Genomic DNA, 15843 nt, shown 5'->3' on the forward strand with positions numbered 1-15843 from the left:
TCCCACAACACCTCCAGGAGGCTAGACAGTGATCTCTGGCATCCCAGAGACACTCCCCTAATGCCAGGTCTCACTGCTCCCCGCACCAACAACATCAGAAAGAAGGAACATGTAAAGGTGGACAAGTATCAAGGGTTTAAAGAACTACTGGAACAGATGTGGAAGGTTGATGTGGTCCCCGTGCTAGTAGGAGCACACGGGGCAGTGAGAGTGGCTCCAGCAGATTCCAGGAATAACACCCGAAGCCTCAGTCCAGAAGTGTGCAGTCCTAGGAACAGCTAAGATACTGCGCAGAACCCTCAAACTCCCAGGCCTCTGGTAGAGGACCCGAGCTTGAGGATGACACAGATATCACCCTGAGAGGGTGTGAGGGGGATTTTATCTGTCTGTCTGTCCGTCCGTCCGTCTCCGTCCGTCCGTCCGTCTATGTAGTTCATGGAGAATAAGCATTTTTGAGGGCATATAGCCTATAGTAAATGACACCATTTTTAATTTAATGCAAGTTCTTTGAACACAGGTATAGTTTTGAGGTGGCAATCTGAATAATTTGCAACCAGCTGATTGCAAACCAATCACGGTGGTCAGCAATGTAGACAAATTTAAGGGAAGTTTCTCTTCTTTTATAATCACACAAAAGAAGAAATTCAAGGCCTCGAATCTTAGAGAAAATATTGTTAAGTATAAAGTTTCAAATGGAAGAAGTGTTGTTTAGAAATCACTTTATCCAATTAACCTTGAAGGTATTATCAAGAGTGGTAAAATCGAGAAGTTGAGTCCACCGGCGTCATGATTATTCATTGTAACAGATTTTTTCCACATGAGTCCTGTTTTTTTTCCAAACAGAGTTGAACAGTATTTTGTCAGTTGTATTACATATCTGCTTATTATCCAACAGAGAGATTGCTGGATATTTTTTAAAAACAAAGTAGTGTCATAAGCATTATTATATCTGTTTGCAGTGGATATTCCTTTGGATGTGTTATTTTTAATATGATTAGTAAGAAGCTGAGTACAAAGAATGAATAAATATGGGGAGGCCAGACAACTCTGATTGACCCTGATGGATTTTAAACCAAACTGGGGATGTATCATTTTTCAATCTGATTGAGCTATTACGTTTGGAGAACGTAGTTTTAATGGCTTTAAAGAAAAAGTCCCCAAATCCAATTTTTTCAATGGAACGAAATATGAAAATATGTTCTACCGTATCACACGCTTTATAGAAGTCCAGAAAAAGGATACATTTCATCAAGGAATAAAAATGAATAATCACTTTCATCTAAAACAAGCCTGATACATAATATGATGATATATTAGAAATATGTATTTTTTTATTGGACTTTATCAGTAATTGGATCTGATACATTTTTAATTCGTTCAGCAATTACTGAGGTAAATCTCTTGTTGTCATTGTTCAGTAAAGAAATAGGGAGTCAATAAAAGGGAGATCTTTTTGTGTTGGGAATTAAAGTAATCAAACCTTGTGTCACTGAGGGAGGAGTAGATCTTTTTTCAATACTTTCTACTTCTGCAGCTTTTTGTCATCGCCCCCTGCTGCCTCTGCTGCTGCTGCTGCTGCTGCTGCTGCTGCTGCGTCATTTCCTTCACTCTTGAGGTGAGGTGCAGTATTATCATCCTTCAGGAGCAGGTCATGAGATGGCAGGAATGAAGGAAGACGCTGAGAAGAAAGTGAGAAGATAATGAAAATGGACGCAGTCAGTCACAGTGAGAGTGAACAGGGGAGAGAGAGACTTACATGGCTGGAATGAAGATTAGGGGTTTGATCAAGGGGGCAGGAAGTGGAGCTCTGTCAAAACTAAGTCTGTTATGCTGCACTTTGATTTGGTGTACTTACCAGTACAGGAAGTATGTCCCCAAACCACTTCAGTGTAACAACTGTTTGAAGTTTGGTCATAGTTTGTGTGTGTGTAGAAGAGATTCTGAGACGTGGTTAATGTAAAGAGAATGAATGTGAAGGAGACTGTGTGAAAGAACCAGAGTGTGTTCTTTGCAAAGGCAAGCATGCAGCATGGGAGGCTACCTGTTCAAAGAGAGTGAGGAAAGCAGAACGAAGAAATTAAATAGATTAGAGGAAGTAGGTAAAGACAAAATATGTAAGATGGGAAGCTAAGGAGGACAAGTCAGCTAGGAAGCATTAGGAATATTGCTTGTAAAGAAGAGATGAAGTTTTTTGGCCTTCGTGACGACAGTTATTAACTGAACTGCTAGATCTGAAAGAAAATCTGAGAAAATTGAAATAATCATAGATGTGGCAAGGAGATTTCTGGATGGTGGGTGATTCTTGAGAAGATGCACAGCAGCTTTTGAGAGTGTTTAGGCTCAACTGGGAAAACTGGAAATTTTACAATAGAATGGGGACTAGATGGGAAGGGCTTATCATTATTAGGATCAGTATTATTTTAATCTTATCTAATACTATCTCTAGAAGAAGAAGGAGAAGAAGAAGTAGTAGTACTAGTTGTAGTAGTAATAGTAATAGTAGTAGTATCGTTTTCCAATCCCCAGGTGGCGCTGTAGAATAATCAGACGGCTCTATTTCACGGCGCTGTTTTTGTGTAATAATACTTCCGGTGTACGATACAGGGGGAGCGCAAGTGCGGTTTTTTGTCAATTATAAACCATTTAGTGAAAAGTAAAACGAGTTGACTGATCTCTGGACTGTCTAATAAGGTTCAGCGGGATCGCTGTAACTGACGACAAACATGGATATCCCCAATCCCCCCGAAGGTGAGCAGTAACGTTACATTCCTTGCGTTGTATGAGCTGTGAGCTAGCACCCATGCTACCTGGAGCTAATGCTGCAATTCAACACAATGCAGCACCGCGGCATTTAGCATGTCGGCCAACGTTAGTAACGTCAGTAGGTACATGTGCATGTTTATTTAACCGGTTTTTGTGTACACCTTTGCACCAGTGTTAAGCAGTGTGAAATAGGACGGCTTTTAGAGTAGTTTTGTTAACGTAAAGATTGAGTAGTTCTTTAGTGTATTTTCTAAGTCAACTAACTTTCACGGATGCAGTCATTTATTTTTCGTCCAAGTTTACGATTTCCTTCTTTTCTCTTTTGGTGCCATTGTCAAATTCTTCGTAAGTCATATAAAAAAATTAGTAATATTAGCTTAGCTAATGTAGGAATGGGTAATATGTACCGTTAATATGTGACATGCTCACTTCAGTGTTTTTTGGAGTGCAGACCATCAGTCCTGGATGATTACAGGGAAACTAGGATCACCTCTTCTCAGGCTAACGTTACACTACTAATATCTGTGTGTGTGTGTGTGTGTGTGTGTGTGTGTGTGTGTGTGTGTGTGTGTGTGTGTGTGTAACAAAAAAAAAAAAAAAAAAAATCAGATTTCATTAAAACCGTCAGATGCCTGTACACGGTTCTCTCCTTCTTGAGCGGGAATTTAGGTGTTTCAGATTAAAAACCCAAGATGAGCTGATCAGATAGGCCTACACATAACTTGTCCATTTTCACAGCGATGGTCAGAATTAGTCCTGGTTTGTGCCTCTTCGGTTTTTCTGAAAGATTATACCCATTACTACCCAGGCAGTCATTGAAAACCCAGACGATTGTTTAACTACAGGTAGCACTGTTTTGAAGGCATTTTTCAGGATTATCAACGACTCTTTTAACCACCTGGGCCCTGTTTAGAAAGCAGATTTAGTGAAGACTGTGAGGTAGTTAGCACTGAGATGAGGGAAACTCGGTTTCAGAATGAGAGTTACATTAAACTCTGTCAGCTACTGTGGTAACTGACTCTGTGAACCTAACCTGCCCCCTGGTAGGTTTTCATCAACAAACCCTGCGAACGCTGTCTGTCCTCTCTGTCCCCTCCCTCTGACACAGCCAGACAGCTGTTTCATTTCCTCATTGATTCAGCTTGTAGCGCGGATAGAAGCACATTAATTAGGGACCGTTTATTGTAGCCTATGTCAGAATCTAAATCCTGGTTGGATATGAGTTTGTTACTCAGGGCTATGTAAAGTTACCGCTTTTATGTGCTGTTTAAGTGTGTGCAGTCATTGCATCTCCTTATTTTTGCAAGTAGTAGTGTTTTGTTTTTTGTAGGTAATACTGGGCCTTTTTTAGGGTTGCAACAGCATGCAATTTTCACAGTACAATCATGGTGTCAGAAAATATTGCGATTTCACGGTATTAAATAATTTATATCATTATCAGAATGACCCTTAAAGGAATGGAAACAGAAGGATTATTGTTGGTTGAACGTTTTATTAACGTAATTGAAACTTGAAACCACTTTGTCAATGGAAGTATGTGTAAAAACAAAGTCTCCCCTTAAAAAATAACTAAAGGGGAGATTCTCCATTCAGTTGCATTTAAAAAAAAAAAAAAAAAAAAAAAAAAAAGATATTGTAAATAAGCAAATGTACATGGTATGATAAAAGACACATTTTTTATCACAATATATCTTAAAATCAGTATATCGCTGCAACCCCAATCCTATTTCTCACCTCAAATGTTTTCACAAACATATTTTAGTGTACTGTTTACTAGTGTAAAATGAAAAGGTTAGTGATTTGGCCACCATATTGAAAATAGTTAGCCAAAGTACCAAACAGCACCCAATGGCCAGACCAATTTTCTCATTGTACAGTTAAACAGTACATTAAAAAGTGTCACTGAAAACACTGGAGGAGAGAAACCAGCAATGCAGTAAAAGAAAGTTGATTCATATGTGATCAGCACTGCCTAGTTTGACAGTTGACCAAAGTTCATAAGCAGCGATTGACATGATTGACAGTTGCATCAGATACTCCTCAGCTCTGATTGATTGTTTTAATTCACAAGCAGTATGGCCATTAGAAATGCTATAAGACAATGGAGTAGGCAGAGGAGTGTAATGTTTTTTCACAGATCTGTCTCATTTAGTGCGGTGTGGATATAGTGACAGTTTTTCAGCAAATGAGAAAAAGTTATGTTTTATAAACGTTACCAACAACAGCTTTAAATAATTTTGACAACCTCATCACCCAACGTGACCTCTATAATGGAGCACTGTAGCCAGGGTTGCAGCAATATACCGGTGTCAAGGTATATTATATACAATATGATATATGATATAAGTAGATGGTTATATCATACCGTATACATTTGCTTATCTATGATATTTTTAAAAAAAAAATGCAACTGGATGGAGAATCTTCCCTTTATTTTAGTTATTTTCTAAGTGGAGACTTTTGACGTATACTTCCATTAACTAAATGGTTTCAAGTTTCAGTTATATTAATAAAACATTTGCTCAACCAAAATAATCCTTATGTTTTCAGTCCTTAAAGGGTCATTCTGACTGATAATAATATAAATTCTGTAATACTGTGTTAACATGAAACTGTGATATTTTCTGGGACGTTATGGTATTGTAAAAATCTCATATCGTTGCAACCCTAATTGTAGCCAAGCCATTTCTTAGGGTATGTCTGTCCATGACATAGAAAGAACACACATAAGGGCACTTGGATTCAGGTATAATTTTACTTTTTTTTTTTCTTTTTTTCCTTCTTATCGTGTGTATTACCGTGTCCCCTCTCTAAATTCGGTGGTTTTTGGAGGTCCGTGAACTTAGCACACACAGAACTCTTGATGAGTTCCGTTTTTCCTCAGCAGCAGTTTTGAGTCACGGTGTGAATAATTGATCAGTCAGTTTGATCAGAGTTGATCAGATCACATCAGATTCAGTGCAATACATGGATAAGTTTCACTCTGACTGTACCTGACATTCTACTGCTCTGTCTGTACCCAGAATTTGCTCTGCACTGCAAGACTGTGCAGCTCTGAAGATCTGAATGGTATATATTTCAACAGCAATCCTAATGAATGGTCCAGCTCCAAAAATAGAAAATCAAAACGTCGCTGCAGATGTTTAATCATGGCAGGCTGCCACAAACAAATGTGTGGGAAACTTTGATTTCTGCATCTGTAATGTAATGATAACATATGAGAGGCACATGTTCCAACAGTGTCAGAAAAGCACAGGTTACTCTCATTTCTTCCTATATTTTGCTATTTATTTGTCACCACTTTTAGACAGGTCATCAGCTGCCACAGCTTTGACTGAATTTGTTTCCTCCTCTTCTTTTTCCTGGTGCAGATCAAGAACTGAGGAATGTCATTGACAAGCTGGCCCAGTTTGTTGCTCGGAACGGGCCAGAGTTTGAAAAGATGACGATGGAGAAACAGAAGGACAACCCTAAGTTCTCCTTCCTTTTTGGGGGAGAATACTTCAGCTACTACAAGTGCAAGCTTGCTATGGAGCAACAGCAGCGTATGTAGTGAAAGGGACAATCCACCATGTAACCAGGATTTATATATCAATATTTCTATGATGTTGGAATGTTCAGTTAATGTGGTATTCAAGATAATTGGGTCTTTCCCAGTGCTACAGAATAAAAAAAACATAAACAACAGAACTGAATGAAAATGAAGCTTGTGTAATTGCACAATCCAGTAGATGATTAACATGTATGTCAATTCATCAAAATATCACATGTAAACTTGTATTCAAGGGACATAACTCAAGTGAAACTTTGTGCATCCATATACAGAAAGAAGAGATACTTTTGACTGAACTCTCCAACATCATATTAATAATGTGTGTTCTGTTTTCGGTGTGGATTTGTCCCTCATGTTTATAGGCATCCAGAGCCTATCAAGCAAATACTGTACCTACTCACACTTACCCACTTCATGCTTCCTTATAGCACAAGATAGCTCTTAAAGGGATAGTTCTGATTTTTGTGTGGTTGTATGACGTACTTATCCATAGTCAATATATTACCTACAGTAGATGTCAGTCTTCACGCCCTCAGTTTGGAGAAGCAGGCTGGAATTTGACGTGGAGTAAGACGCTAAGCAATGCACTGCTGTGGAGGACTGACAAAAACAGTTATTTTAGCTCACTGAACACAGGAGCTGCTGGTCTACCACTGCCTTGATCAGTTAATTTGTGTTAGTGTGTGACTTTGGTGAATCCAAGATAACCCTTTTATACACTGAGTCACCCAATAACACAAACAAAATAACTGACGGAGGCAGTGGTAGACCAGCAGCTCCTGTGTTCAGCAACGTTAAATCACTGTTTTTCTCAATGGAGTCTGCCTTTAAAGAAGTCAGTATAACAGCTTCAGATCCATGTTTGAAATTGCTTTCTGACAGAAAGGTAAAGCACTGAAAATATTCTCCATGTACCGTACACTTCAACTAATTCTGATTGTTTCAGAGGGCCTTTTTTTTTTTAGCAGGCTAGAATATATTTTATTAGTGACTAGGGGTGGGAGATAAAATTGACAATATTGTATTGTCTCATATCGCCAAGTATCTTTTATTTTAAATTATAATTATATTATATATAAATTATTAACATGACAGATACAAATGAAACTTTAGGTAGCCTACTAGAATAATATAATCAATAGCTTTTTCAGTCCGCTAGATACATTTTGCTGCTGCAAACAATGGTTGAAGTGATATCAACAGACTGAAAACTTGGGGGTATAATTTACATTTGAAAAAAGGTAATAAGTGGCAATATATTTTATTGCAATACTCAGTATATCGCAACATATATTGCAATAATATTGTATAGTGACTTAACTGATAATCATGATAATATCATATCGTGGATCCTCTGGTGATTCCCACCCCTATTACTGACCTCTCCTCAGCAGAACATTGCTTAGTTTCCATGTTGGACTTTAGCCTGCTCCTCCAAACTGGGAGCATGCAGACTTACCATTTACTACCAATAACTACTTCATACAACCCACTTAAAAAAAATCTGAACTATCACTTTAATGTTTGCTGCCATGTCAGCTGTGTTCTACAGTAGAGTAGGAATACAGCCACATGCTGCCTTGATGCTCTAAGTCATGTTTTCACAACAAAGCCACGTAGAGCTCACCTGTGCTGAGCTCACCTGTGCTGAACTCAACTGAACTTTGAACTTTATCTTTATTTGAAACAAGAGTAGGGCTAGGTATGCAATCTTAGTGTGTTTTGAGCACAGATTGAATTGTTTACTTGGCACTAGGGGTGGGAATCTCTAGGCACCTCACGATTCGATTCAATTCCGATTCCGAGGGCAACGATTTCGATTATAAAACGATTCTCGATTCTAAAATGAGCCAATAAGAAAATTTACACTAGATATTGAAAAACATTATTGTAATAAAGCTGGGAATACATATCCAGTGTATACAAACTGTATTACTGACTGTGGTTGAAATGACTACACTCCACCAGTCTCCTCCGGTCCATCCTCCTCATCCACAAATCTCAAGGGGACTCTCCTGTCCGTCGTCGACCTCCTCGACATTTCTCCTCCAGTATTTACAAAACTATAACTGACTATAACTATCTATGAACTATAAAAACACATACTATTAAAGCTCTCAAAAAACCACAAATACTATTATTTACAACACTAAATATTATTTACAAAGAAAACGCCACCCAAACTCCACTAAAACTCACCAAAACACCGCTAAATCACTCCAACTTGCACTCTCCTCGTCAGCTGTCACTCTCCTCCTGCTGTGCTCACTTCCCTCCCCTCCTCTACAGGTAATGACGTCACTACCATAATGTACCGTATATCACTGGAAAGCTCAGCTTCTCAGCTTTCAGAATCTGTTGGAATTACGTCGATAGCGTGAATGGTCGAGGACTTACGGTGATTTGAAAAATAAAAATAAAATTTAAATCGATTATGAGTTTTCCAAATCGATGCTCGCATCGTTTAAGACAGAATCTCGATGCATCTAAAAATCAGTTATTTCCCCCGCCCCTACTTGGCACTGAATTATCAAGTACCCACAGTTAGCATTCCATACCAACTGATATCTCTTAATTGTGTTAACACATACTTTGATGAAATTTTTATTATTCAAATCATAATGTTCTCAGTTTTATAGTTAATTGTATTTAGGCATGGTTCCTATTAGTGGTGGGCACTAGTACTACATAAACTGACATGACATAAATTTGTCAGCTGTCAGAGGTTTTGCCCTACCATTTACACCATATTATTTAATATGTCCATGTCCTTTAACATTTCTGGGTGCTCTATAACCCAAATTGTCAGCACTGTCCGGCATGTAAACCAAAATACTGTGTACTTACAATACAGTAAACCACACTGACTGATACACAGACATTTTGCACAAGTCAAAGTTGTGACAACAAAGATATGATAGGTTATTGTGCATTTGTCGTGCCTGCCCCATTGACCCCATTAGAAGTGGCACCAAAGTCTGACTCTGATGCAAAATTCAAACGCTGTCACTGATGCTTTTTCCTGCTTTGCTTTTTGTTTGCTTGATCAGCACCAGTAGCTAAGCTGACACTACTAATGGCACTAACAGAGCTAACAGTTGTTAAGACTGCTAAAGGGGGTTTCATCTCAAAATTGACCCGAGTGATTACCAGAGTGACCTTTGGGGATACCAAGAGAGTGGGTGTAATGTTTCCATAGCAAAACTGTTGGGTTGGGGCTGCGTTACAAGTATGGTTGGGTAACGAAAGTCGGTGCTTGTATAGAACCGTTACCTATACAACCGATACCTACCGGACCGAAACAAAACGCACATTACGGTGCCTCCTTTTGGTGCTTTTTTTTTAATGCTATGTCTCCCTCTATTGGACGTTACACGTAACAGAATCAGTCATTCATTCATTCGTTCATTTGTTGAGTGTATATTATTATTTAAAGGCACGCTAAGCACCATTGGGAGTCACTTCTGTTTATGTTCAGCTATGTTATCAAACACAACGGTAGGCTTGTGCCGGTTTGAAAATTTTCCAACCGGTTTGATTTAAAGCCAAATATCTATCCGAACCGATATATCGAATTATATACCTAATTTTAGCACTGGGGGTCGCATTTGAGCTATTTTTCCCAATAAAAGCCCATTATAGGTGTAATGTGCTTCCAATCCACTAGGTGGTGGTAATGCTGTATTAACTGCTAATACACACAAGGTTACACAACAAGAAGAAGACGCAGAAGGACACCAAGGAACCCGACTCCGCTCTCTCAGTGGAGACACGGCGGTTGAGAGGGCCGAGCGAGAGGACGTTCCTGTAGTCGGTTGAGAGGGCCGAGCGAGAGGACGTTCCTGTAGTAGTTCCAGCACCCAAATAGTACCAGGAACTTCTTCAGTGGAAACGGGTTACTAGGGCAACAAACTGAATAACTGCTGACTCCCTGGCACTTTTCCCCGCCCCCAATGAAATTTGATCTCTCGCAGCAGCAGCAGCAGACAGCTGAGCGGAGCTGCTGAGTCCCTCTGAAGCCTCTGAGACAAACTAAACAAAACACTTGTAGGCTCCTCCACTTCATTTATAAACAAACATAAACCTTATTAAGTTGTCATAATGCATGTTACAGTGCAAGATAAGTTGAATATAGTCCCTTGACACGCCACTGATGTGAAAAGCTTTTTTTTTTTCTTTCCCCTCCTCCGGTTTATCTGGTTGACATGAATTAAACCGGGTGGAGCTCTTAAACTGGACCGAACCGGTTAAACTGGAAATCGGCACAAGCCTACACAACAGAGCTAGCCCCAGATTCAAACGTCCAAAAACACATTAATTGAAACCACAAAATATCTCCATACTGCTCGTCTGTAGTGATCCAAGTGTCCTGAAGCCCCGACATAAAAAGTTGTTTGGAAAAACGTAATTTGAACTCTGTTTTTAGCCTCATTGGCTCTCTGGGCACCGCGTTCACGTGTGCGCACTTGCGCGAGACCGTGAGACATGGGCGCCGTGTTCATGTGTGTGTGCGCTTGCTTTCGCTGGTCTCGTGCTGGCTGGTTGGTACAGCTTGGACCCAAATGTTTTTGTTGCCATTTACGGAGCCTGGGCTGCCTACAGAGACCGGACTTTAATAGAGTTAATATTATTGTAATATAATGTTATTTTCATATACCTGTTTATTTCTAGGTATTTCTAATGTGCCTCAGCAATAAATAAATAAAAACATTGTTTTTATTATAATTTAAAACTGTTATACAAAATACTCACACACTTCTGAAAGGTGGCCCATTTGTGCCACTTTTCAGCCTCCATAAAAAACTCATATTTTGAGGTATCGGCTCAGGCACCGTTTAAGCACCAGTACCGTTTTAAAAGTATCGGTTCGGCACCGGTATCGGAAAAAACCCAAACAATACCCAACCCTAGTTGCAAGCAGCAATTGCCAATTCAGTGGTGCCATTAGCTAACATTAGCTTTCACCAGACCCAGGTAATACGCAGTGTTGTAAAGTGAAGAGAAGCAAAATCAACCTATAGACAAGACATGCATAACTGGTCCAAAATATTCTTGGCGGTTAACTGATTAAAGATTAACCATTGACTTCCCTTGTGTGTGCCCAATAAAGTAGGTTAGTGTATGTATTGGGCATCTTTCAGGTTTTCAGGTATTGTATAGCACAATACCCAGCCCTACACAAGAACTCTGTTCCTCAAATTGACATCTTACACTAGTTGAAAACTGAGCAGCATGACTTGATGACATGAACTTTGACTGATCCTTTGTGGCCTTGTTGTGGAGACTGAATTGTTAGCTGTGGCTCAAATTGTCTGACCCAGTTTAAATCTTAAAGAGAAATTCAGGTTTCATGCAGACTGGATCTTACTGTGGGTAGCAGTTGTTGTTTTTTTTCCATTCCCACCAATAATGACCACTTTAGCCTGTTTGAGAAATCCAGCATTTACTCTTTTGATGACAGTGTTATCATGACTGATAGGAATGATGACCAAAAGTACAAAAATACGACCAATTTTGTAAAGCCAGATTTGTTTTTCTTTAACATTCTATATGTGGTTTAGGCTGCCTTTACACTACCATGTCTTGATGCCCAATTCCGATTTGTTGTCTATATCCGATTTTTCCTTACTGCTGTTTACATGTTCTATTCACCTTATTTTTCACGGAGACACGGAGGCAAAACAGAACGCAGCCAGCTTCCGTTTTTTTGTGCGACACTTCCGGTCCAGCACTCTTGACCACTGTGTAAATGTCCCACGGTATTTGCTACAGTGACATTACTGCGCGCATGGAAATGTTTACATTACTGAAAGCAATTTTAAGGACTAACTTTAAATATTTGAAGTTAATCGTTAAACAATAAATCACCTGGAAAGCTGGCGCTGCTCCACATAATTTAAAAGGTAACTTAGCCTACACAGAGCGGTGGAAATGTCCGTGCAGCTGCAGACTGGTGCGGCTGGATGATTGATAGGTACATGCTGATTCGGGTGCTATCAGAGCTGATCCGCGCATCACTATGGCTTAATAATCAACTCAGTCAATAAAAACAACCCGTCCTGTGTTAGGAGTGTATGTCGCTGACAGAAAAAAAGAAAGAAAAATAAAAAAAGATAGAAAAGCAGCGTACACCTCACATATTTATTTCTCACAGCTGCGCACACATTTGGCTGTCAAGCAGAAGCACCATCTGTGTGTCTGTGTGTCGAGGGTGCGAGCCGCAGCTTCAGCTGCTCAGGTAGAGAGGCTGTGTAGCCCGGTGTGTTTTTTCGCTGATTCGGTTCTGCAGGTTCTCTGCTGGTACACTGGAGACGGGGATCAAGCAGTTTGTCTCACTCGGGATAGATTGTGCTTTTTTTGGTTCATAGTTTTTGATTAACGTGCGATTTATTCGGAAAGCCGAATAAATCGCACGTTAACGTTAACGTCCTTTCCCTCGCTCATGAGCACGTCATCAAAATGCGCTGTCATCGCATTATTCATCACGTACGATGGGGATTGTCAGGAAATATCCGATCTGTCTGTTTAGATTACAGACCTATTGGCAGATATCTGATTCATATCCGATATATTTCCACATATGAAGAAGGCCTGAATGTGATCTGACAATATCCGATATCATGCGTTTTTTTCCTGTTACAGATCCGATCTGTGCCACTTGAGAGGAAAAAATCGGAATTGGGTCACTTGAACCATGTACTGTAAAGTAGGCTTTAGTTGGACATTTGTATCCTCTGTGCTCTGCACTGAATGAGTTGTGTGTGCATACTCGTACATCTATTTTTGTGAGAACCATTTTGAGTAGCTGACCTTTAGAGTGAGGACACTTTTGGAAAGTGCAGACATTTTGGCTGGTCCTTACCTTCAGTCAGTCCTTCAAAGGCCTGTTTGAGGGTTCAGACTTGGTTTTAAGGTTCAGGTTAGAATTACAGTAGGTTTAGGTTAGGTTAAAAGAGAGATGGTAAGGTTGGGTTTAGGCTTTGACTTTTGATGATTAAGATTAGGGTAAGGGGCTAGGGAATGCATTATGTCAGTGAGGGTCCTCATAAGTGTGTGTGTGTGCGTGTGTGCGTGCGTGTGTGTGTGTGTGTGTGTGTGTGTGTGTGTGTGTGTGTGTGTGCGCGCGCTTAAGGGAACTGTACATGAGAAGCAAACATCTGGACAACTAGGTAGTGTCTGTTGAATGTGCAATAGCAGAAAATATCTGTAAACTGAAGAAGTCTGTGCAACATCTGCATTGTAATGCACTGCTGCGTTAATGAGCCATGTGCTCAACCAGGAAAATAGTGTGTAGACACTAGACGGCTGTTATTTGCAAAATGCAGGAACAGTTGAATACATCATCATGTATCATCATATCTGATGAGTCAAATGTTTAACTGAATATGTATAATACAGTGAGTTAATGTCAAATCTTTTAGATAGCATGTAAAAATACCTTACCTGAGCCAATGAAAAGGTGTAAATAATCAAAACATGAGATGTAAAGTCTTGTTAGCAGTCTGGACATGTTAATCACAAGTAGGGATGGGAATCCCCAGGTCAGAGTCCTGTACAGGTCAATTTCTGAAAACCCTGCACCTGCCCATACCCTTAAAGCTCAATACCAGAATGACCTGTTACTCGTCATTATGTCTAAGTCAAAGCCGCACCTGCCCACACCTGTTAATAAAAGTCCCGTTACACGACCTGTACCTGTGATTTAACACACACTCACTCACTTACGTTAAGCTGGGCTCTTTGTTCTTGAATTAGAAATCCAGTGGAGGAAAAGTTTATTTCACTGGCTGTGCTCGATGCTGGAATGGTGAAAACGCAATCACTGCTAGGTTAGGAAACATTTTTGCATACTCCTTCCACCACTATAAACATCAAAATTAGGCTGCCACCTCATCTTTGGGCTGCAAAGTTTAATCGCTGGAGTCCTCCACCTGGGTGACAAATGTGACGATGGGGTCAAAGCTTCAACTTGTGTCACTGACTTTCAAAATAGAAGGAATTGCCGCCTGATGATAGATATCTAGTGTATGTGTAATATTTTGACATCTAAATCACTTTTTCATTTGTTTTATTCTAAAAAATAAAAAATATATTTTTGTTCTCACCTGCTGCCTGCCCATGTGGAGCTCATGCCCGTACCTGTTAATTTATGGTTATGCATATTTTTACCTGTTACACAGCGTTTTATGGGTACCTGACCAGTGTAGGACTCTGCTCCAGGCACCTCACAGTTTGATTTGATATGATTCGGAGGGCAATAATTCAGTGAGAAAACGATTCAGTGCATCAAATTTTTTGATTTCTTCAGTATTTATTTTTCTCACTGTGTGACTACTTACTACTTTTAAAACATAGCATACTGCATTATCAGTGATCCATAATGTAGTTAATAGATTAATTTACATACATACAGGGCTGCCAACTTTTCAAAAAACCTTGGAGTGAGATTCAGCGGGGCCGACCACAATTTTGTCGTTTAGGCCTACACATTAATACCTATTAATTATTACCTATTAATATCACAGACAATTATGTTTTAATACTTCATTTTTCTTTTCTTTACCAAATACAACAGGTAACCACAAAACCTTCATTTAACATAATGTGGCCTATTACACGGACATAAATTTACATTAAAAAATAAATGCAGTGTCGATAATAATATAAATTTGTCTCTTGCATTTGTCATGAATCATGTTTCTAATTTGCCTTGTTTTACATCATTTTAGTGTGGTGAGTACTAGATGATCTCATAAGTGCACTTCCAATCACATAATTTCAATCACATAAAAAAAAACAATGGCTCAATTCTGCTAAATATGTCCATCAATGAGCATATGCACAGTAAGCGCGCAAAATTTTAACAGCGGAATTTTTCACCTATCTACTGCTTGCTCTGCCCAGCTGCTTGAAAGGATGGCTGCTGCAGCAATAGGCTACTATTTTAATTTAGCTACTAACATAAAGTACTCTTTGCTGCTAATTTAGCATTTTTGACATTTACAAAGCTTTTTTTGAAGCATTTTCCATTCAACTTTATAGAAGCCAAAATGCTTCCATACTGGAGCTTTTGAAGCAGAGAGTGCCAGTGGGATTGTATGCACACTATTTATACTGGCACAGTGTCCAGTGTTTGCATACTATTTCACTGGGAATAGTATACATTTTGTGATCTGTTGATTAATAATGGCCCCCAGCCTTTTTATTTTAAAAAGTTAATTGCATTAATTATTGAATATATTAATTTGAAAGCACCTCACCGTCTCCTGCCTGTGTGAGAATAGCAAAATGAGAGGAGAGGCGGAGTGCTCCACTCTGTTGTTTTAATGTCTCCAGCTCTGGAAAGCAGCCTCTCTGCTACACGCTAGCTGTGGGGAAAGCCCAGATGCTGAGCCGGCCAGATGCAGGGAATAATTTCTTCACCACAGAGTTGGTTTAATTTTGTTCATACTCCAGTGTGTGTTGGTCAGCCAGTCTCATCTCCATTAACATCTCTGGGTGATGGTTTAGAAATTGTTTACAATATA

The 15843-nt window shown here is 39.4% G+C and overlaps 1 protein-coding gene across 1 annotated transcript in view; it reads left to right on the top strand.

The window, feature by feature from the left end:
- The first annotated feature begins 2558 nt into the window (after positions 1-2558).
- cherp (calcium homeostasis endoplasmic reticulum protein) overlaps positions 2559-15843 on the top strand; it is a 57363-nt gene continuing 44078 nt past the window's right edge. Inside the window, exons 1-2 of the mRNA XM_050055328.1 lie at positions 2559-2748; positions 6135-6308. Coding sequence (XP_049911285.1) covers positions 2724-2748; positions 6135-6308 — 199 coding nt within the window. The 5' untranslated portion in view covers positions 2559-2723. The remainder of the gene's footprint in view (positions 2749-6134; positions 6309-15843) is intronic.

Source organism: Epinephelus moara, chromosome 10 (genome assembly GCF_006386435.1).
Source record: "Epinephelus moara isolate mb chromosome 10, YSFRI_EMoa_1.0, whole genome shotgun sequence".
In the NCBI taxonomy this organism is placed as follows: Eukaryota; Metazoa; Chordata; class Actinopteri; order Perciformes; family Serranidae; genus Epinephelus; species Epinephelus moara.